The 22,796-nt window shown below is 40.0% G+C and overlaps 1 protein-coding gene across 3 annotated transcripts in view; it reads right to left on the bottom strand.

Annotated features, from left to right (window-relative positions):
- The window catches only part of TEX10 (testis expressed 10), a 51,824-nt gene extending 29,894 nt beyond the window's left edge, over positions 1-21,930 (bottom strand). Inside the window, exons 1-6 of one of the 3 annotated variants that reach the window (XM_036260538.1) lie at positions 21,760-21,894; positions 17,891-18,079; positions 15,517-15,756; positions 15,044-15,228; positions 14,412-14,655; positions 7,704-7,816 (exon numbers count right to left, since the gene is read on the bottom strand). In XM_036260538.1, coding sequence (XP_036116431.1) covers positions 7,704-7,816; positions 14,412-14,655; positions 15,044-15,228; positions 15,517-15,756; positions 17,891-18,070 — 962 coding nt within the window. In that variant the 5' untranslated portion in view covers positions 18,071-18,079; positions 21,760-21,894. Of the gene's footprint in view, positions 1-7,703; positions 7,817-14,411; positions 14,656-15,043; positions 15,757-17,890; positions 18,080-21,759 lie in introns of all 3 variants that reach the window. The other 2 variants (XM_036260537.1, XM_036260540.1) reach the window with 2 other exon arrangements.
- Between the last annotated feature and the right edge of the window lie 866 nt (positions 21,931-22,796).

Genomic DNA, 22,796 nt, shown 5'->3' with positions numbered 1-22,796 from the left:
TCCCACTCTATCTGAAGAAAAAATGTCCTCCGATGAGGATAAAAAACAACAATGAAGTACCACCTCACACGTACCAGAATGGCTACCATCAATAAATCAACAAACAGCAAGTGCGGGCAAGGATGTGGAAAAAGGGAGCCCTAGTACACTGCTGGTGAGAATGCAGACTGGTGCAGCCCCTGTGGAAAACAGTATGGAGTTTCCTCAAAAAATTAAAAATGGGCCCTGGCCAGTTTGGCTAAGTGGTTAGAGCGTTGACCTGCAGACCGATGAGTCTCAGGTTCGATTCCAGTCAAGGGCACGTACCTCAGCTGCAGTTCATCCCCGGCCCTGGTCAGGTCATAAGGGAAGCAACCAGTCAATGTGTCTCTCTCACGTTCATGTTTCTCTCTCCCTCCCTCCCTCCCACTCTATCTGAAGATAAATAGAAAAATATCCTCGGGTGAGGAATAAAAAATAAATACATTTTAAAAATTAAAAATGGAACTGTCATTTGACCCAGTAATCCCACTTCTGGGATTATATCCTAAGAACCCCGAAACATCAAACTATCCATTTATTTATTTTTCTTCTTTTTAATCCTCACCGGAGGATATTTTTCCATTTATCTTCAGATAGAGAGAGGGGGAGAGGGAGAGAAATGAAGAAAGGGAGAGAGGGGAAAAAGAGAGAGAGAGAAACATCGATTGGTTGCCTCTGCACAACCCCGGGCAGGGACCAAACTGCAACCGAAGTACATGCCCTTGACCCAAATGGAATCTGCGACTCTGGTGTGTGGGCTGACGCTCTAACCACCGAGTCAAACCGGCCAGGGCAAATCAATTTTAAAGGAAAACATTAATCCTGGGTTAAGCATGAGGAAGGAAGAACACAGTACTGAGGAACCACAAATACGTGGGAAGGAAAATAAAAAAAATTTGGTGCTATCAGAGCATCAAATGTAGGGCTAGGAATGACAAATGAGCATGGAAAGGTAAAATGGGATCAGATTACAAATAGTTGGAAGCTAAGGACACTAAAATGAATTCTATAGGCACAGGAGTAAAATGGTTGAAAACGTCTTTCAGATGGATGATTCTGTGGATGGAAAGGGAAAATAAGAGTTGTAAGACTATAAATAAAGAATCAGCTATATGGCTATTATAGTTAATCCAGGTAAGACGACAGGTGTAAGAACCAAGGTCAAAGGCTGACATGGACTAGAAAAAGAGAAGACATTTAGGAAGAATAAAAATTAGCTGGGTTGCAGTTCAGTCCCTGGCCCTGGTCAGGGTCACGTGGGAGGCAACCAACGATGGGTCTCTCTCAAATCAAATCGATTTTTCTCTCTTTCTCTCCCCCTCCCTCCCACTCTATCTGAAGATAAAAGGAAAAATATCCTCAGGTGAGAATTTAAAAAAAAAAAATTAGCTGGATTTGGCCCTGGCCGGTTTGAGTTTGGCTCAGCAGTTAAGAGCATCAACCCGTGGACCGAGAGGCGTGAGTTCAATTCCAGTCAAGGGCATGTACTTCAGTTGCAGTTTGGTTCCCAAACCTGACTGGGGTCGTGTGGGAGGCAGCCAATCGATGTGTCTCTCTCCTGTCAATGTTTCTCTCTCTGTCTCTCCCTTCCTCTCCATCCCCCTTCCCACCCTCCCTCCCACTCTAGCTGAAGATAAATGGAAAGTATCCTTGGGTGAGGATATAAAAAAAATTAGCTGGATTTGAAGTTTGCTTACATGTATGTATATATGTGAATTTTGGGATGGTGGGGATCAGAGAAATTAAGGGTTCTATCTACACTAGTGACTGGGTAAATGGATATGATACAGCAGAGAGAGGAGGAGCAGAAATCCAGAAAAACAATTCTACTTTTGGTAAGTTAAGCTTAACATGTCTCTGGTATAAAATCCAGACAGAGATGGCCATCAAACAACTCAATATACAAGTCTGATACTGGAGGGAAAAGTCTGAGGTATTTCATAGAAATTACCCACGTGACCACTCCTAACTGCAAAAGAAACTGCGAAATCTCTTTTCTATTTTGTGTCATCATATGCCCAGATAAAAAGTGGGAATTTTACTATTAAGAAATGAAGAGCAGCCCTGGCTGGTTTGGCTCAGCGGTTAGAGCGTTGGCCTGCGGTCCGGAGAGACCTGGGTTCAGTTCCCGCTAAGGGCACGTGCCTTGGTTGCAGTTTGTCCCCGGCCCTGGTTGGGTCGTGTGGGTGGCAGCTACTTGATGTGTCCCTTTCATGTCGATGTTTCTCTCTCTCTTCCTCCCACTCTATCTGAACAAAATATCGAACAATGTCCTTGGGTGAGGATTAAAAAAAGAAAAAAATGAAGAGCAAAAAGGGAGGAAATACATGAATAGGACTCAGGTGGTGGATATAAGTTCTCCAAAATATTAATTTTTGCTTTGAGCATTCAAATTTTATCACTGGCACAAATATTGTCAGCTGTTTTCCTGGAACTGATAGGCTCACTTTGTTCATTTCTGAGAAACTATCTGTCAAACACTCAAGTCTGAATAACCATAGTTTGTCTGTTATTCATTCTTTCAAGTTAAAATTGTATCCATAATAGGAAAATACAAGTAGAATAATCACACCCATGTATTTCTTTGAGACAACCAACATTCTTTGGCATGCTGCTAAAATACTTCATGCTCACTTCCCATTTTATCACATAAAATATTAAAAAATGTGTTCTCACCCTAGCTAGTTTGGCTCAGGTTGGCGCATCAGCTCAAGGACCAGAGTCTGGGGTACAAGGGCATACCACCTTGGTTGTAGGTTCAATCCCCAGCCCAATGGGGCTCATGCAGAAGGCAACCGATCGATGTCTCTCTCTCACATAGATGTTTATCTCTCCCCCTGCGCTTCCACTCTTGATCAAAATCAAGGGGAAAATATCCTCCAGTGAGAATTAACAAAAAATAAAAATAAAAATGTGTTCTCAAGGATCATGACTTAATAAAATTAGTAATTTTTACAGCTTTATTAAGGACATTTAAAAGTGAACTGGGCGTGTTCTTTTAAACTGTGAGTGCATGGTGGTGAAGAATACAATATCTACTAGTACTGTTTGGTGCCACTGCCTTAATTCATGCTAAGATAGCAGCAGTTCTACCCACCACGGTCCCTGTACTATCATTGCAAATATCAGGACAATAAAAAAGGCAAATAGCCCTGGCCGGTTTGGTTCAGCGGTTAGAGCATCGGCCCGTGGACCAGAGACCTGGGTTTGGTTCCCGCTAGGGCATGTACTTCAGTTGCCGTTCGTCCCCGACCCCAGTTGGGGCTGTGCAGGTGGCAATCAATCAATGTGTCTCTCTCACGTCGATGTTTCTCTCTCTCTCTTCCTCTCACTCTATCTGAAGATAAATGCAAAAATGTCCTCAAGTGAAGATTAAAAAAAAAAAAAAGCAAATACTGTCTTAATATAACTGAAAACACAAAAATAAATTACTGTGAAGGGAGGAACAGGAGTGGGGAGGAGGGTGTCAATGGGGTGAAAAGGAGAACAAAACTAAAATGTGAAAATAGTTCTGATCTTGTAGTCTGGGAGTGGTCATATACTACACTTTGAAAACTGTTGTCTTAGATAAATGATGAAGAGTAAAGCTAACTATAGTAAACTGTATGACAGTATCATACAGGATAGTTTTAGGACAGTGAAACTATCCTGTATGACACTATCATGGTGGGTACATAATATTACATACATGTCAAAACTCACAGAATGCACACCAAGAGTAAACCCTAATGTAAACTATGGACTCTGGGTGACAAAGATGTGTCAATGTAACAAATGTATAACTCTGACATGATTTGCTGACAGTGAGGAAGGCTGTACATTTGTGGGAGCAGGAGTATATGGGAACTCTGTTCGATATGACTATGACTCTAAAACTGCTCTTAAAAATAGTCTATTAAAAAAAGAAATATTGGTATATAGTACAACATGGAAGAACACTGAAGACATTATGCTACGTGAAACTAAGCCAGACAAAAAGGACAAATATTGTATGATTCTCCTTATGTGAGGTACCTAGAATAGTTAAATTAATAGATACAGAAAGTAGAACAGTGGTTCCCAGGGACTGGGGGGTTCTTGTTTAATGAGCATAGAGTTTCACAGTTTTGGAAGATGCAAAAGTTCTGGAAATGGATGGTAGTGATGGCTGTGCAACAATGTATTGAATATCACTGAACTGTACACTTAAAAATGGGCCCAGCTGGTGTGGCTCAGTGGTCGAGCATCAACCGATGTACCAAGACATCGATTCCCAGTCAGGGCACATGCCCAGGCTGTAGGCCAAATCCCCAGTGGAGGGCACGCAGGAGGTGGCCAATCGATGTTCTCTCTCATCGATGTTTCCACTTCTCTCCCTCTCCCTTCCCCTCTCTCTAAAATAATAATAATAAAAAAAATTTAGACATTAATTAGGTCAAAATGTCAAAAATTAACTGGGTGAACATAGTGTGAAGACCACGGGCCTAGACCATTATTGGCTTCCCTACCTTTGACTTGTGTTGCCCTCCACAGGATATCTGCTAAGTATTTAATGTACTTCCTTATGAAGTAAAAGAACAGCCTATAGTCCCTAAAATGATTCACATAGGAACCTGATGAAGAGTAAGTTAGTTATACTGCCAATCCATTTTCACTAAAAATTCCACAATTTCACCATTTCAGCATCTTCATTAACTCGCTTTTCCCCTTTTGTATCTTGACACAAATCATTTCATCAGGGCAGCCTTCCCTAGAACTCTACTCCCCTCATGAATATCAGGACCAGCTCCTTATTATATACTCACTGATTATAGAATCACAGAAATAAATGTTTCCGTCATTAGATTGCACTCCATGAGAACTGGTACTCTATCTATCTCCTTTACTACTAAATGCTCAGCACAAAGTTTATTAAGTGCCTTGCACATATTAAGTGTCCAATAAATTTGCTGAATAATAACAGCACACTCATATACTCTTGGATAATTTACTTATATTTAATAGTGTACTAAATTCCAAACATCTTAACCATGATGTAATTTCATTGATGAAATTTTTTTTTAAATCCTCAACCGAGAATATTCTTTCCATTTATCTTTAAATAGATGGGGGAGGACATCAATGTGAGAGAGAGACATCAATTGGTTACCTCCCGCCATTTTGATGAAAATTACATATGAAACCTCTTATCAAAAACAAAAAACCGCCATGGCCGGTTTGGCTCAGTGGTTGGAGCGTCAGCCTGCGGTCCAGAGAGACCTGGGTTCAGTTCCCACTAAGGGTGCATACCTCGGTTGCAGTTTGTCCCCAGCCCTGGTTGGTCGTGTGGGTGGCAGCCATTCAATGTGTCCCTTTCACGTCGATGTTTTTCTCTCTCTCTCTCTTTCCCTCCCACTCTATCTGATCAAAAAAATAGAAAAATGTCCTCGGGTGAAGATAAAAACAAAACAAAAAACCTACATACTATTCTATTCAAGAGTTCAAAACTTTATCCATGGACCGGATTAAAATTTTTTGCTACAGTATGAAAACTATATGAGGGGAACCTAACATCTTGCTTAATAAATTATCTTCCTATTTGACTCTCTGTTCGCTACAACTCAAGAATTTTTAAAACATGCAATACCTGAATATTTAGTTAGGGGCACTGATTTCATCTCCCTTAGATTGTTAAATAAAAAAATGACAATAGCCAACACAATAGTTATCTGGTGTGACTGAATCAAAATTATACTTCTTTTTGCCAGACTGGCCATGGAATTTTGAAATGAAAAAGGTTGAAAATCGATACTCTAAATTAATCTTCCTAAAACATAGTTTTTGACCCAACCAAAGTTCTTCAATGCCAAACGGATCAAGGCTGAAAGATCAATGAACTCCAGAGACAAGAAATGACTTTCAGCATCAAGGCTGGTGAATAGCAGAAACCAGATTTGACAAGAGATCTGTCCCATACTCTCCCCTACTAAACCTACATAGCTTTCGTGTATGCTATCACCTCCAGGTAGTATAATCTCTCATCCCTTGCTCCATTTCTGCCTGCTAAAATCATATTCATGCCCAAATATTACTCTTCAATATAACTATAGTTCCAATGACACTTATGTTAGTTACATATGTAAATTCACTTTTCCTCCTGCCAGTTTTTGAGCTATTGTTTTTCAGCTTCAAACCTATCCTTCTATAATCCACTTTGTGATCCTGGGGCTGGGACCTTCAGAGCCTTATTTTTTTCCTTTACAGCTGGTTTCTTGTTAGGCTCTGCCAATAAAGGGGTATTAGAAAAAGATTTTAAAGCAATGGAGGAAGAAGGAATAGTGTCTTTTCTATCTGCTTCCTAGTCTTGTTTTTGCTTCCTTTTGCTGCCCGTGCAACCCAACAACTCAGCAGCAGTTCATTCTAATAGCCACAGTTGATTCCAGTTGGCAAGTTTTTTGACACAGAACCAGTATCATTATGCCCCTAAGAAACACCAGCACCAGCAGCCAGCACCGCCTTTGCAGAGTTCTGGAGCCCAGCCCTATAAGGGCCCCTCTTCTGAGCTCAAAGACACTAGCACTAGCTGAGCACCAACCCCTTCCCAGAGGTCTGAGTTTTGGCTCCATATAGCCTTTCCTCCAAGCTTCTTCCCCTCTTTTGTTCTCCCAGTCCTTGAGATAATAGCTGCCTCCTGCAGTTGCTATCTTCATAATATCTTACTGTTCCCTTTTGTCTTTTCAGTTCTTTAATACTTAGTCAAGAATTTTTATATTAAATTCTGTTAAAATCACTGGTGTGGTTTCTGTCTCCTGACTAGACACTGATACACTCTTTGACCAATTTTATGAAATCACTTAGGGAACAAGGAGCACACCACAAGACATCCGATTAACTCTATTATGATACTTTGTTTATAGTAAGCAACCAAAATAAATACTTGGTGAACAATCGAAAAGCTCATCTGCCTGCAATAGGCTTATCACTTCTGAGCATATCCTTTGAACCCTGCTCATAGAGCCTCACAGATTCTCCAGGTAGTTTCTTCCCATTGATAAATTTAGGAAGTTTTTGACAGACTTCAAGATCCCTTCAAGTGTTTGCTCATTTGAGGGAACTGCACTTTTCGTGTTCTAGCTTGTCAAATTTTACTAACTTGTTTATACATTTATCTGCTCTCACTTGAAGTAAACATTTTAAACAGTTTTGAGACTTACATTTTTTTAAGCTCCATCTTCTCATCTATAACACTTTCTGTTTATTTCAGGGAAAAACAATTTTTCTCCAATTATCACTCTTCCATCAGGCTACTATTACTGACAACATACTAATACTAATATTAGTTTCATTAGAAGTTTCCTCATGTATAAATGAGAGAACTTCATGACCTTTAAGGTACTCTCTTGCTTAGAGACAATTACATTGTGCCTCTCCCAAATAAACCACCCACCTCAGCTAATTTTATTAAATTCATATTTACATCATTTGATACTTAACCTTGGTTAGCACAAAACATTCACTTCACAGATTTAAAAAATAAAAATAAAAAAAACTTGGGTGCTAAGACTTAAATCAAAGGTCAGCCAAACTACTGTTATTTTTATTTCATAAAATCTAGATACAAACAACTCACAGTGTAGAAATTTCACATTTAAGGCTAATTATTTTCTAATGATTTCAGGTTAAACAACTTTTCAAGTCTGTACAGGGGCAAAGAATCACAATACCTTTTATTTGTCTCTTTCCTTCTGTGCTTGGTTATTTCTTTTAAGGCATATGGAAAATGGCTCATAAAATGATGTTTGAAATCTGTAAGATAATTCTTTCGAAGCCACGACTCCTATTAAAATAAACAAAGATTAGAAAACCTACTAGAAACAATAATTTAAAATAACCAATAAAATTGTAAGCAGAAACTTGACAACTTGTCAACATTTAACTATAAATTTACCATTATAATACCCCTCTGTTCATGATATAATATGTAAATAAATTTAAAAATCAGAATAAACTGTTAGGGTGACCAAACTTCACCCACAGATCTTTTTGGTGCTTAATAGTTATTTTCACTTGCATTTTATCTACTGTTTAAGAGGAGAAAAATGGAGAGTTTAAAAACTGAAGAAAACCCTAAACTTGAACCACTAATACAAAATATACAACCTAGTGTTCTATTTATACTATAACACTATTCCCCAGCCATTTCATTATTTCCCATTAAAGGTATTCAACACTTTCATACAGCAATGCATTCCTCTAAAATTCTTCAACAGTATTTATGAATGTATCATTCTCTCCCACTTGAAACACTGTCCAATTCCAGATTACTACACTCTTTTTTTTTTTTTTTATCCTCACCCGAGGACATTTTTCCATTTTTTGTTCAGGTAGAGTGGGAGGGAGAGAGAGGAACAGAGAGAGAGAGAAACATCGATGTGAAGGGACACATCGAGTGGCTGCCACCCGCACAACCGACCAGGGCCGGGGACAAACTGCAACCGAGGTCCGTGCCCTTAGCGGGAACCGAACCCGGGTCTCTCAGGACCGCAGGCCGACGCTCTAACCGCTGAGCCAAACCGGCCAGGGCCAGATTACTACACTCTTATTTCCTCCTATCCAGAGGATCAATCATACCATTTTGCCAGACTGAGAGGTTTCTTGGGTGAGACTTGAGGTGCCAAAATAGCTCCTTAGTATCCTTTACTAGATTCTTCTCCTCTTCCTGACCTATAAATGTAGTCTCAACATCTCCTCTTGGACTTCTAAAAGGCATCTTAAATTTAACATGAATAAACTGAAGTCTTCCCCTGCTCTCTAGTAGCCACACCATCATTTGAACCATAATACATGCATCATCCTTGGTCTTCTTTCCACTATGCACACCAGCAGTTCTGCTGGCTTTACCAGAATCCCGTTACTTCTCATCACTTCAAGCACTAGGTACCATGCTATTCCAAGACACTTACCTAGATTACAAGATCTCTTACCTAGATTACTACAATAGCATCCTAATTCTCCCTGCATTTCTTGTTTAGTTCCATGTAAGTCAATTCTCTACAAAGTAGCCAGGGTGATCTTATAAAACATAAATCACTCTCTAAAATAGTAATACAGAAAGGGGATAGGTGTGTAGATAGAGCCAGGACTGTTCATCCATGGGACGGATGGTCTGAGTTTGGGCTCCATAATTTTGCTAGAGCTGGATGGTGAGCACATGTGAGTTCATTAGTGTTCTATGTGTAAATTCAACATATTAAACAAACATAATTCAGATCATACCACTCCTCCACTCAAAACCCTCCAATGTCTTTTCACCACTCAGGTTAAAATACAAACTCCGTGGAACACAGGGCCCCACAGGATCTAGCCATTGTTACTTTTTCTCCCTCATCTTCTACCACTCTCCCAGTACCTCACATGCACAGCCCTTCCTGCCATTCCTCAAATATGTCAAACATGTTCTTACTTCAGGGCCTTTATACTTGCTGTTCCATATGCTTAGAAGGTTTTTCCCACAGGCCTTCGCCAGACTTGCTCCTTTACTTCATTCAGTGGCATCAAATGTCATGATAGCATTTCCTGACTCCCTATTCTAAATAGCTACCCCTCGCCCTGGCCGGTTTGGTTCAGCGGTTAGAGCATTGGCCTGCGGTCCTGAGAGACCTGGGTTCGGTTCCCGCTAAGGGCGAGTACCTCGGTTGCAGTTTGTCCCCGGCCCTGGTCGGTTGTGCGGGTGGCAGCCATTCGATGTGTTCCTTTCACATCGATGTTTCTCTCTCTCTCTCTCTGTTCCTCTCTCTCCCTCCCACTCTATCTGAACAAAAAATGGAAAAATGTCCTCAGGTGAGGATAAAAAAAAACCCAAAAACAATAAATAGCTGCCCCTCACTGTTCTAGCACAGTCTCTCCCCTGCTTTACTTTCATCTTTCTTCCTAGTACTGGTATTATATATCTGTTTACCACCCATCAACCCCACCAAAAGGTAAGAACTGTGAAAGCAAGCACCTTGCCAGACATGTTTATCTCTGTACTCTCAGAGTCCAGACTAGCACACTGTAGAGCAGTGCTATTCAACAGACCTTTCTGCAATGATGGAATTGTTCTTATCTATGTTGTCAATATAGTAGCCACTGGCCACATGTAACTACTGAACACATGAAATGTGATTAGTGTGATTGAGGACTTGAATTTTAATTAATTTAAACAGCCACATTTATAGCAACTCAATAAATCTTTGATAAATGACTGCACCTGACTATTCTTCACAAATTCTAATCCTCATGGGAAAAAGACAATAGCAATGAGAAAGAGAGACAAAAAGTAGTAAGCATTAAAATACAAAACTAAGATACAACAAAATTTCTATAGTATGTAATTATAATACATACCCTAAGGCTATTAATACAGGACACCAAAAACCAAAGTAAATTAAAAATTACTTAAATTGTATTTCATTTTTCAAACAAGCTATACTTCAAAGACGCACATAGTGTATTAGAAATAAACCACCTCGGAAGGATCTGAGTACTCAGCCAATGCAAATAAGATTTAATGTACCTTGAGATTTCTTTTCAAAGCAAAAATCACAGATTTCAAATTTCTAAAAAGGTTTTTAAAAAATTCTACTTGGATAAAAATGAAACTTCTCAATTGTGCAGCAAATACTAACAACTACTAAATGCATTTAGCAAACCCCAAAAGTAAGGAGGCAGTGATTATATTATTGCACCTTGCATTAGGATTCCAATTTATCAACAGAAAACCTTTACATTTTCTGAGGAAAAAGCCACAATTCAGCCTGTGGTACATGATTTGAGTTCAAGGCCAAGGAATGCCATTTCATTCTTCCTCAAGTTTCAGCAGTTACAGGTCACCCAGTATCTTTTTTTTTTTTAAATCTTCACCCGAGGATACTTTTCTATCTTCAGATAAAGAGGGAAGGAGAGAAAAAGAGAGAGAGAGAGAGGGAGGAACATCAATGTGAGAGGGACACATCGACTGGTTGCCTCCCACATGACCCCATCCAGGGCTGAGGATGAACCACAACTGAGGTACGTGCCCTTGACCAGAATCAAACCCACGACTCACTGGTCCTCGGGACAAGGCTCTAACCGCTGAGCCAAACCAACCAGGGCAGGTCACCCAGTATCTTAACTAGTAAGCTATAACTGAAGGTAAATGAGAGAGGGGAACTAACAGTAGGAAAAGTAACAAAAAATAAACTAAAATGCATTTTAATGTCTCCTTATACAAGTACCATAGGTGTTTATCCTTTTGTCTCTAAGATAATGGATCTAATTATTAAAAAGTAAACATAAAAATTTGCCAAAGTAAATTAGAGTATTCTACCAGTGGATGCTTTTAAATACCACTCCTATTTAAATTAATCCCTCCTCATTTATTTCAATTTTATATAGAGAGTATTCCAATTTACTATGGAAAACAGTCTTCTGAATTTAGAATCCTGTGTTAATGAACTGCTAATAAGTAGTCATGTTATAATAGCACAGGATAGTTCGTAAGCATACTTTAAATATCCATAAAATTGCCCTGGCCGGTTTGGTTGAGTGTCAGCCTGTGGACCGAAAGGTCTGGGTTTGATCCCTAGTCAAGGGCACATACATGGGTTGCAGGTTTGATACCCAGCCCCAGTGGGAGTACTAAGGGAAGTAACCAATCCATGTGTCTCTTCCACACTGATATTTCTCTCTCTCTCTGTCTCTCCCTCCCTCCCTCCCTCTTTATCTAAAAAAAATCAGTGGAAAAATATCCTCAGGTGAGGGTTAACAACAACAAAAATCCATAAAATTAAGGCAGTGTTTAGATCCTCTGTCAGTGTTATCTGAATGATAGATAATACAAAACTAGCATAATTAATGAATTTGCATTTGGTCCTACAAGACTGTCTGATTAAAAATACTATTATTAAACAACAACAAAAGTTAATCAGTGCCCATATTTAACCAAACACCAAAATGTCTGGAATTTTTATTTCTCAGCTTTCTAAAAATGAAGGAAAGACTAGGTCCAGTTGAATATCATAACTTTTTATTTTTATCTTAGCCTTTCAGATGAAAACAGATCCGTTCAACACTGTAATGTATACTTTTCTAAGAAGCTATATGCATTATTATTGTCACTAGCCTACATCACAGATTGACTACCATAAAGGACAGCAAGGTTTGCTTTCATAAAATCATACTTTCATAAAATCATACACTATACCCTAATCATGATCTATTTCTTGCCAATGTATACAAGGAATCATATGGCAGGCTCAAAACTATAATCAAAATGCCATCCTATTTGAAAAAGCAATTCTTCAAATCTCTACAGATGACGGGGTAATTGAGCAAGCTCTTAAAAGAAATACACACTGCAGTATACTTATATAATGTTTATCAAGATTATCAAATACTATTTTAAATCTATCCTTAGTCTTATTTTATGTGGCATACTAACTCATTTTAAACTACAGCTTGAAATAAAAAGAATTAAACAAAAACAAAAAATTGCATTGTCAGCTTTATATGTACATAGGCAACTTCAAGGTTTCACACCTAGTCAAAAGTCCTTGCAGTAATTCTATAAGCCAATGGTTCAAACTTTCAAGTATTGTTCTTGCAGCTGCCCTTTTAAAGTGTGCTACCATATTAATTTATCCACCAATACATCTCAGGGCTTGTTCTGCCGTACTTGCACCATGCAGTATATATTGCATTCACCAGAACATACTTTCAGAAAGCTTCCATAATTCAATTCTCCTAAACAGTAGGTTAAAATTTTACTCATTAAGAAACATCTTTAGCTTTCTAGTAAGAAACTGCTACCTAACTTGGAATTCACTTAGGTTAACTTAACTCACACTACACCTACAAGTACAGTAAAGGTAACTTTTAGAAATGTTTTCTGATCTTACATCCTTTATCAAGATAAAAAGAGCATTCACTCAGCCAAGTTCATGTGTAACTTCCTCTCTAAACCATAGTAGTATAAAAAAACAACTCAGGCCCTAGCTTATTTGGGCTTCGTGTTACCCAGCAGACCAAGGAGTCAAGATGGACCTCAGCTGCAGGTTCAATTCTGCCTCCCATCGGGCCATGTGTGAGGCAATCAATCAAAGTGCGTCTCTCACATAGATGTTTCTCTCTCTTTCTCTCTCTCTCTCCCCCCACCCTCCTTCCTCCTTCCCACTCTATCTAAAAATCAACTGAAAAATATCCTTGGGTGAGGATTTAAAAAAAAAAAACCAGTAACTCAGGATTGGTTATGAGATCTTCAGTTTAGTCCACTTCTACTAAACTTGGCAATGTGGCATAAACCAGAAGAGACCACTTAAGAGACAACTTTTTTTAATCCTAAAAGTGGCCTCCACATACTATAATGTTCCTAATCAATCTGCCATAAATAGTAAACTGTAATCCTACCGTGAATTATAGTTAATAAAGTCAAATGAAAATAAGCACATTAAAAGTTACGCATTTCCCCTTGCCCTCTTACAGAAAAAAATAAAACACAAAAAAGTATGCATTTCACTGCCTGGCCAGTGTGGCTCAGTGGACTGAGTGTCATCCCATAGACTAAGAGGTCCTGGTTCGATTCCCAGACAGAGCACAGGCCTGGGTTGCAGGCTTGATCCCCAGTAGAGGGCACGTGAGAGGCAGCTGATAGATGTTTCTCACATATTGATGTTTCCATCTCTCTCTCCCCCACCTCTCTCTCTAAAAAAATCAATAAAAACATATTCTTAAAAAAAAAGTTATGCATTTCACTTAAAAATTTTTTAGTATTCAGATAATACTTAAACAAAACTATTTTAGTTTGTAGTTTGGGGCAAAAGTAAGAAACAAGCTTACAATTAAACCCTGAGAATTTTTTGGAAATGCCTAACTGCCTTGGCTCAGTTAGTTGAAGCATTGGTCCACACACCAAAAAGCTGTAGGTTCAATTCCTGGTCAGGACACATACCTAGGTTGTAGATTTGATTCCCCGGTCAGGATCAGGGTGCGTATGGGAAGCAACCAATCGACGTTTCTCTTTCTCTTTCTCTCTCTCTTCCCCTCCCCCTGTCCCCCTTTTCTCTCTAAAATCAATAAACATACCCTCAGGTGAGGATTAAAAAAGAAAAAAGAATTGCCAGTCTGGTGTGACTCAGTGGTTGAGTGTCAACCCATGCACCAAGAGGTCACCAGTTCGATTTCCAGTCAGGGCACATGCTCAGATTGTGGGCCAAATCCCAAGTGGCGGGCATGCAGGAGGCACCCAATCGATGTTCTCTCTCTCTCCCCCCCCCTCCCTTCTTCTCTCTCTAAAATCAATAAAGAAAAAAAAGGAAGAAAATGAATAACCAATTAGTGGTAATATACTAATATCTAATCTGCCCATTTATGATAAAAGGTATTACTAAGAAAATAAAGAACCCATTCATTCTCACCAATTTGTGGTTTTCATCATGTTGTTTAGAAAGTTTCCACAGAAGGGAAATAATATTAAGAACTTGCTGCATAACCTGCAGTGGTTCTCGTTCTACACCATTTCCAACAGAAGTAGCTAGTTGTGGAGGCACAGCTTCAATCCAGCACTCGATTAGCAATGGAATTATTATCTCAATAAATCCTTTTAAGTTTTCAGTAGATGACAAGCCTTCATCCACACTGCCTAGTCCTCCAACCAGGTTCCTAATAAAGGGTAAGAATGAAAAAACAATTTAAAAACAATTAAAAAATATTATTTCTTGCTTAATGTAAATCTTACATACAAAGTGCCAGTAAAATGAAGAACTATGAATTGATAATTACATTGATCAAGACTAGTAAGAAAAATAAAATTCTAAGATGACAAAGCCAAGAAGCTATCAAGTTTTACTTCTCATTAGGCTTTGCTAGAAATGAATAAATTAATACTTTCAAATGACTCCTCCCATCAGTAAATAAAACCAAGTCATGAATAACTATATGGAAACTATGAAAGACAACTGCATGTCTTCCCACCATTAGCCATCAATGGTCAGCAGTTATAATTCAATATAGGAAAACTGAGGTTGGACATAACTGAAATCCTTCTTACCGTAGCCTGAACTGTGAACTGACATTTGGCTGTGAACCCCCATTTTCATAAACCTGGATGTGTTGCTGGTCGTTGGCATGTTCCTTCCAGTTGATAAAAATGGAGTTGCTAGTGGCATGGGGATTTTCTTTTTGTTCCTGAAGTCCTTCACTTTCTCTCAACCTACTGGATCCATCTGCCAAGGCCTGAAGGAATTTACTGAGTCTCACTAAGACTTTCAGCCTCCACTGCTGAGAAGTGAGTCTCCGATTAGGGTTTACAGAAAGTATCCAGGACTGGGGTCTGTCTCTATTTACCAATCCTTTGGACAGCTGCTGATGAGAAATAAGTTCTACAAAATTCTTAAGCAATATACTGCTACGGCCAGTAATTAGAGCTGGGTACTCTTCCAGCAGAATGTCCAAAACTTTTAAAGAGTCCTCCTGAATTCCTTCAGTAATGTGAGTCATGGCACTAGAGAGATGGGCACTTACCAAAGGAAAAAATGGAGAAATTTGTTCAGCTCGTATTTTGGGGGCCAGGAATTGAAGAAGTTGAACTGCTGCTAATCGTACATTAGCATCTTTATCTGTAAACACAGCAGTCACTTCACTTAATATGTTTGAAAGGTGTGCATCAATTATAAATGGGTATTGAGACAAAAGGTCTTTAAGTCCAAGAAGAGCACTTTGTTTAACCCCAGCATTGTAGTGATGCATCTGTGAGAGCAAATCCTATAAACAGAAATAAAAATAGAGGTTTTAGGTATACTATACACATATACTATACACGCATTACATCATTTTCACATAAACATGTTAACTAAAACTATACCAATACACTGACATTTCTTGGGGAAACTGCTTTAACAAGTATTTATAAATAACGCTTAGCTTTTATTAAGATCAGAAACATATTTTTATCTTTTTTTTTAATCCTCACCCAAGGACATTTTTCTATTTATCTTCAGACAGAGTGGGAGGAAGGGAGTGAGAAAGAAACATTGATGTGAAAAAGACACATCGACTGGTTGCCTCTCGCATGACCCCGACCAGGGCCAGGGACAAACCGCAACCAAGGTACATGTCCTTGACTGAAATCAAACCCACGACTCTTTGGTCCGCAGGCCAACACTCTAACCACTGAACCAAACTGGCCAGGGCACATAGTTTTATCTTTAAAATAGTTTTAGTTTAATAAAAATATTACATAATTTTTGGTTAGAATTTTCCTTTTGAAAATAACCTGCATGCAGGCTTAGGCACACTATCATTTAAAGTGATTTAAAGTGGCAGCGATCATCACCACTATTTAAAGACCTACTATGTACTACACATATGGTGTGGGCATTTATATACTCTTAAATTAACAGGCCCTTTCTATCTATTGTAAATGGTTTTTTGTATATGTATGTTACTCTGAGTTTAACATTTGACAATTTTCTTTGTGGGATAATTTACATAATCTGTAAAAAAAACACACACGACTTCAAACATCTTTTTGGTATTATTTAACCTTTGGAGCTTAAAAGTAAAACTAGAAAACATATATCCTCACAAAGACTTGTTCACAAATATTCGTAACAGCATTATTCATAAGACTAAAAAATGGGAGCCATCAAATGTCCATCAACCATAAAATAGTAAGAAGACCAGTAACGAGAGACCTGGTATTGTATGATTCCATTTCTATAAAACATCCAGAAGCAGCAAATTTATGCAAATAGAAAGTAGGTAAGTGGTTGCCTAGGATTGGGATGAAGGAATCAAGAGTGACTTCATAGCATTTTTCCCTGAAGTGATAAAAAATGTTCTAAAATCAGATTATAGTGATAGCCTAACTGTAAATATTTTATTTTATTATTATCTTTTTAAAATATTTTTTCTTTTTTTTTTTAACCTCACTAGAGGACACTTTTGCATTCATCTTCAGATAGAGCGAGAGAGAAACATCGATGTGAGAGAGACACATCAAGTGGCTGGCACCCACTCCCAACTGGAGCCAGGGACAAACAGCAACTGAGGTACATGCCCTTAGTGGGAACCGAACCCGGGACTCTCTGATCCACAGGCCGACGCTCTAACGTCTGAGCCAAACTGGCCAGGGCTAAAATATTTTTTTCTTTACTGATTCCATAAAGAGAGGAAGGGAGAGGGAGAAAGAGAGAGATGGAAACATAGATGAGAAAGAACATAGACTGGCAGCCTCCTGCATGCCCCTAATTGGGGATCAGGCCCATAACTTGGGTATGTGCCCTGACCGGGAGGCACATGTGTTAAACTGGTGACCTCTTGGTGCCTGGGTTGGTGCTCAACCAGTGAGCCACACCAGCCAGGCTAACTGTAAATATTTTAAAAACCACTGAACTGTCCACTTTAAATGTGTGAACTATATTATGTGTAAATTACATTTCAATAAAGCTGTTAAATTTTTAAGCAAAACTATTGCTCAAACTTCAATTAACTTCACACATTTACTATGAACCTATAAGCTATGTGCTATAAGAGTTCAAAAACGAACAAGACAGGATTTTATCTCAATATGCTATAAAAAGTTTGAATATTGAAACATCAAAAACTTGACACATCAAACACATCAAAAAGTTAATCACAAAATAGTTCCAGATGACATATTAATCAACTAAGTATACAAGGGAGAAATCCATGCGGATTTTGTTGAGCAAGTCTTTCCGGAGGAGGTGAGTGAGAAAACTGCAGTGGCAGTATCCAACTTGGGTAACAAATGAACTCCAAACTTCAGCCATTAATAAACCCCAAGAGTTAAAACAACTTTTCACAAAAAACACAATATTCTAGAAGATTTTTTAAAAATCCAATTTTATCAAAATAACATTTATGTAAGGTTTACCTTTATGTTAAGTTTTCTATTGTTTGTTGGAAGTGTTCCATCCTCTTTGAGTTGCTCAGGCAGATGTATTGTCTTTGTTTTAAAGTTTGTAACAGTAGCGTTTTGTAACTTGGGCTTCTTTTTACCAACTTTTAGTTTTACTTTTTGAAAATCATCTTGGCGTTTTCTTTTTTTGGTCATTCTTGAGTGCTATAATGAAAAGAATTAATTTACAAACAACGAATAAAGACAAAATAAGTTATAAAAGAATAAAGAAGGTATTTTTCAAAATTTACATTACCATTTATTACAAAGATAATCAAGGTCAACAGTGATTATATCAAAGGATCAAGATATTAAATGGAAAATATCTTTACAAAGTACCAAAAAAAAAAAAAAAATCAATTTAGCCAGGAGATTTGTAAAAAGAAGTCATTAACAAGAAGGCAACAGGCTCGCTACTGATTTGTCATGGTTTTTTAGCCATGGAACCTTTTGTCAAGCAATGTGCTAAATGGAAACCTTTGGAAAAAAAATTTGGGAAAGGGGGGTGGTGAGGGCTGAGAGGGTGGATTGGAAAACAGCACACAGTTCCCATAGTTCCTAAGATACATTTTGTATCTACTGGGAACCTCTGGCAAAACAAAGCTAAGTTTGGAAACCAATGTTATTATTTAATGAAGCTTGTAATAGGAAAAGTTTCATGAACCTAAGTTCGATGCTTGATAAATGGGTAAGATACAAATATGCAGCAAGGAGAGTTAACAAGCATTTCATAAGCATGGAAACCAGTATAGATCAGGAGGAGGGGATAGCCCAGTAAAGGCAAAAAATGAAGATACCAGCACTTTGAACACCAGGGAAAGTTCAGACTAGACATAAATAAATAGTATCCAAAAAACAGGATGAAAAGCAGTATAAAAGAAAATAAAGTGTAACAGAGGGATAAGGAACAAGACCAATTAAACCACTATTATAATAATTAACTCAGGCATAACCATGTCATCCTGCACTTCCCCCTCTTCACCACATTCTTTCAACTTATATCCAAATCTTACTACTCACACACAAAATCTTTGATGTGAGCCTCCTACCCATTCCCCTGCCACTTCTTAAGTTCTATATCTACCCTAGACTGTTCAACAGTTTTCACACAGGTATTCTTGCCTTATCTCTACCGTCTATTCCTTAGTCCATTTGCTAGAGAGTCACCATAATGTTGTTTCTAAACACATCTGACATCTGATCAAGGCTCAGGAGCTTTCAGGGGCTCCTTTACTCCCTTTACAGTGAACTCCTTAGCTAGATATATCAGGTCCTTCCTAACTTCCTCTCCAGCTTTATCTTCCTAAAGGTAACTTCCATCTAAAAAATAGTCTTCTGTACCTAGAACCAGTTCAGCTCTTCTTGAAGCCTTTTCCACACACTGCAAAAATCAATTCTATCTCCCACTGTATACCCCACAGGAACAGTACCCCTGAAATGAATAAAACTTCTTCTGGTCTATCATAATTATCCTATGCCCAGCTATTTTTTTAAAAAAAAATGTTAATGCTACACACCCAAGTCCAAAAAATTTGAGTAAAATGAAGGTTTGCATCACTGAGAGAGTAATAAAATGGCTGGTACACATCCAGGCAGCTCAAGTTCCAGGAATCCAGAAACCTATCACCTATAACCCATGGGCTAGGATTTAGCTACATAGGTTAAGGACAGATTTTAGAGCCAGATTGATTAGGTTCTTATAAAGACTGCCACTTTCTGGCTGTAGTTAACCACTGTGCCTCAGTTTTTATCTACAAAATAGGGATAACAATAATACAAACTTCACCCTGGCCGGTTTGGTTCAGTGGTTAAAGCGTCGGCCCACGGACCAAGGAGTCGCGGGTTCGATTCCAGTCAAGGGCACGTTGTACCTCGGTTGCAATTCACCCTGGCACCACTGGTTCGGGTAGTGCAGGAGACAGCCACTGGATGTGCCCCTTTCACGTTGATGTTTCTCTTTCTCTCTCTCTCTCTCCGTCCCACTCTACATGAACAAAAGTGGGGGGAAAAAATGTCCGCAGGTGAGGATAAAAAAATAATAATAATAATACAAACTTCATCATACAGTTGTTATGAGGTAGGATGAATAAAGAGCAAATGAGCTCATTATCTGTAAAACACTCATAACTGTGCCTGGCACAATGATAAACATATAAGCTGTAAGTACAAATATATGTAATTTCTTAAAGTGTCAGGACTAGCACATACCAAGCACAGTATTAAATGCATTATGAAACCAAGTGAGGGAAAGTGGAATTAAACCTGTTTTAAAGATGTGGCTCAGAAAGGTTCGTCAGTCCTTTATTAAGTTGAAGGGGGAATCGTACACAAGACAGCTCTGCATAATCAGCTTTGTATTATATATACTGGAATTAAGGTGAACATTGGAAAACTGATGAGCAAAATTGCTCACCTTATTTCACTTATCCCATTCCCAAGTTTTCAACCCACCCACACCTCTAGTTGTTCTAGTCTAAAAAAAGTGGGCAAAACCTTTTTTTTTAAAAAAGGCCCTAATACTTACCTGGCCTCTTTTAAAAGTAAAAATGGTTTTTCTTAATTAAGCAAGTACACTTTGTGAGCGTTCCCTACAATTTATTAACTAGTACCAAAGATAAAAATCAATGGCACAAGGCATCCAGAAAATTCGAATGAATTAACTAACCCTCCACCTCCCAATCCTCTAATCCTCTGCTATCTTTAGCCACTAAATACCTCATAGGTAACCAACACCGTCTGCTGTCAAGTTTATGCCATATTATCCATCACTTTGTAGTTGTCACACTACTATTTTTCCTCAGTTAGGAAAATTAAAGAGGGCTGAACGCCTTTTCTTGACTTTTTTAAGGCTAGGAAGATTATGTTTATAGTACACGGGGAACACTTTCAGACTGGGAACTCTTGAAGTTCTACGACTAATTTCAGTCATTTTCACTGAAAATAAAAATTTTCATTGCACAGCAAATCGAACAGTCTTGACTAAGCCAATATTACATTAGTAAGTACGGAATAGAAGGCAGGTACTCCAGCCTCGGGCTGAACGCTCCCATCACCGGAGCTCTCACGTAGGTGAGCCCCAAAAGTTTTCCAACTTAATATACTCCGACTGCAGGTCTTCCAAATGCAACAAAAGGGAGATCCTGGCGTATGAGGGTTCCTACCAAACCGAACTCCAGCTAATCTGTCTGCCACTTCATTACCCTCCCTATTTCCAAATTATTTCCCCCCAATATATTAAAGAAAAGGCACACTGCGCTCGGCCTCCGAAATGTTCCCCCCAAACCACTTTTACGCTCACGAGTTACCCCAAACTCTACTGAGGGGTCCAACCGGAGATGCCAGACTTCCCTTAAAGCAAATTACCCACACGGGCAACTCGACAGAACTGGTGGCCCGGTTCTGCTCGTTACATAGCGCTGAACCCTCCACACCTGGGCGGTGAGGGTCGGTTCGGAGACGACTGCTCTTCCCCACCCCACGTCTTCGGTCCCGCATCCCAGGAGAGAAGACCCCACGGGTTTTGAGAAACGATCGGGGGCCGCAGTCAGGACCACGGCCGGGGGTGGGGCCCAAGCAACGCACACCGGCCTGAAAGTCTCCCAGACCCAAACCGCGCGAACCCGCCCAGTCACTTGAAGCGCTTCAAATGCCCGTAGGCACCCGCCTCCGCACAGTTCGGCTCCACACCCAGGCAAGCTCCGCAGGGGCGCCACAGCCCGGCCTCCGGGGGGCGCAGACCGGCCTCAGCCGGCCCTGCCCGCCTGGGCCGCCGACCGGGGGGCTAGGGCCCCGCGCGCCGTCCCGCGCCCCGGGAGGGCCTGGCCCGATGGGCGCCAGCCATTCACCTGAGGGTCCTGCGGGGACCGGGGCGCAGAGGCAGAGAGAAAGACCGTCTGAGCAGAAGCCCACGGAGCGACAGCGCGTGCCGCCGGCCTCAGCCTCTCGTTCCCGGAGCGTGTTTTCAAATCCCCAAGTCCTCACGCGGCCGCGTCTCCTTCCGCCGCCCGGAAATCAGGGCCCCTCCCCCGCCGCGCCGCGCTCACGTGACTGCGACCCGCAGCCGCGCGCAGCCGGGGAGGCGGGAGCGGGAGCTGTTGGCCCCGCCCCCAGGAGGAGGGGGCCCGCGCCGGAAGCCCCCTGCGCTCCGGGACGCAGGGGAAGGAGAGCGCAGCACCGGTGACTGAGCTGGGTCCTAGATCCGGCCCATAACTTGGACCTGCGTGGGTATGTTGTCCAGGTTACGGCTGGTTGACGGCTGCCTTTTCTCCGCAGGCTAGACCACGGTTTTTCAGACCTACAGGCACATTCGGAGAAGAATATAAATTGAATTGAACTGAGAAGGAGAAGTTTTGGACTGCAAGGGCCATACAGTCCCTAGGGACTTGAACCTGGATGGAGCAATTAAGAATTACTTGACAGAGGGCAAAATGCACCTAGTAGCTGGAGTCTTTCTTGGTCAAGGATTTTCCCTAATATTTTAGTTTCACAGCACTAAGATTCCTGCTAATAAATATTAGGTGGGCCAGGGAAATTAAGGGAGAGATTAAAATGCCTAGGAAGGGCATGAGAAAACAAAGAGAATGGGTCTTTAAAAGATACCCTTGCCAAAGATTGGTAGGTGGTGTGGAGGAAAGAGCCCCAGGTATGAATTTTAGACTTTGATTCAAATTTGTCTTTACAGCTTACCAAATAGAAGACTTAGAAAAGTTGAGAACGGTATGAGCCTCAGTTTACCGGGTGGGGAGTCAGAGCAGTGATGTCTGAGATAGCTGGAAACCCCAGCACTGGAACTAAGACCATGCCTATGATCAGAGATAAAATGACAAGACCAAGATACTCACCTCTCTCTTTCCTAGCAACACAGCCATACAACCATAATCTG

This window comes from Molossus molossus, unplaced genomic scaffold, assembly GCF_014108415.1.
Source record: "Molossus molossus isolate mMolMol1 unplaced genomic scaffold, mMolMol1.p scaffold_m16_p_14, whole genome shotgun sequence".
NCBI classification, from domain to species: domain Eukaryota; kingdom Metazoa; phylum Chordata; class Mammalia; order Chiroptera; family Molossidae; genus Molossus; species Molossus molossus.
Note: the sequence above shows the minus strand (reverse complement) of the source record. Positions and strands in the feature narration are given on the sequence as shown.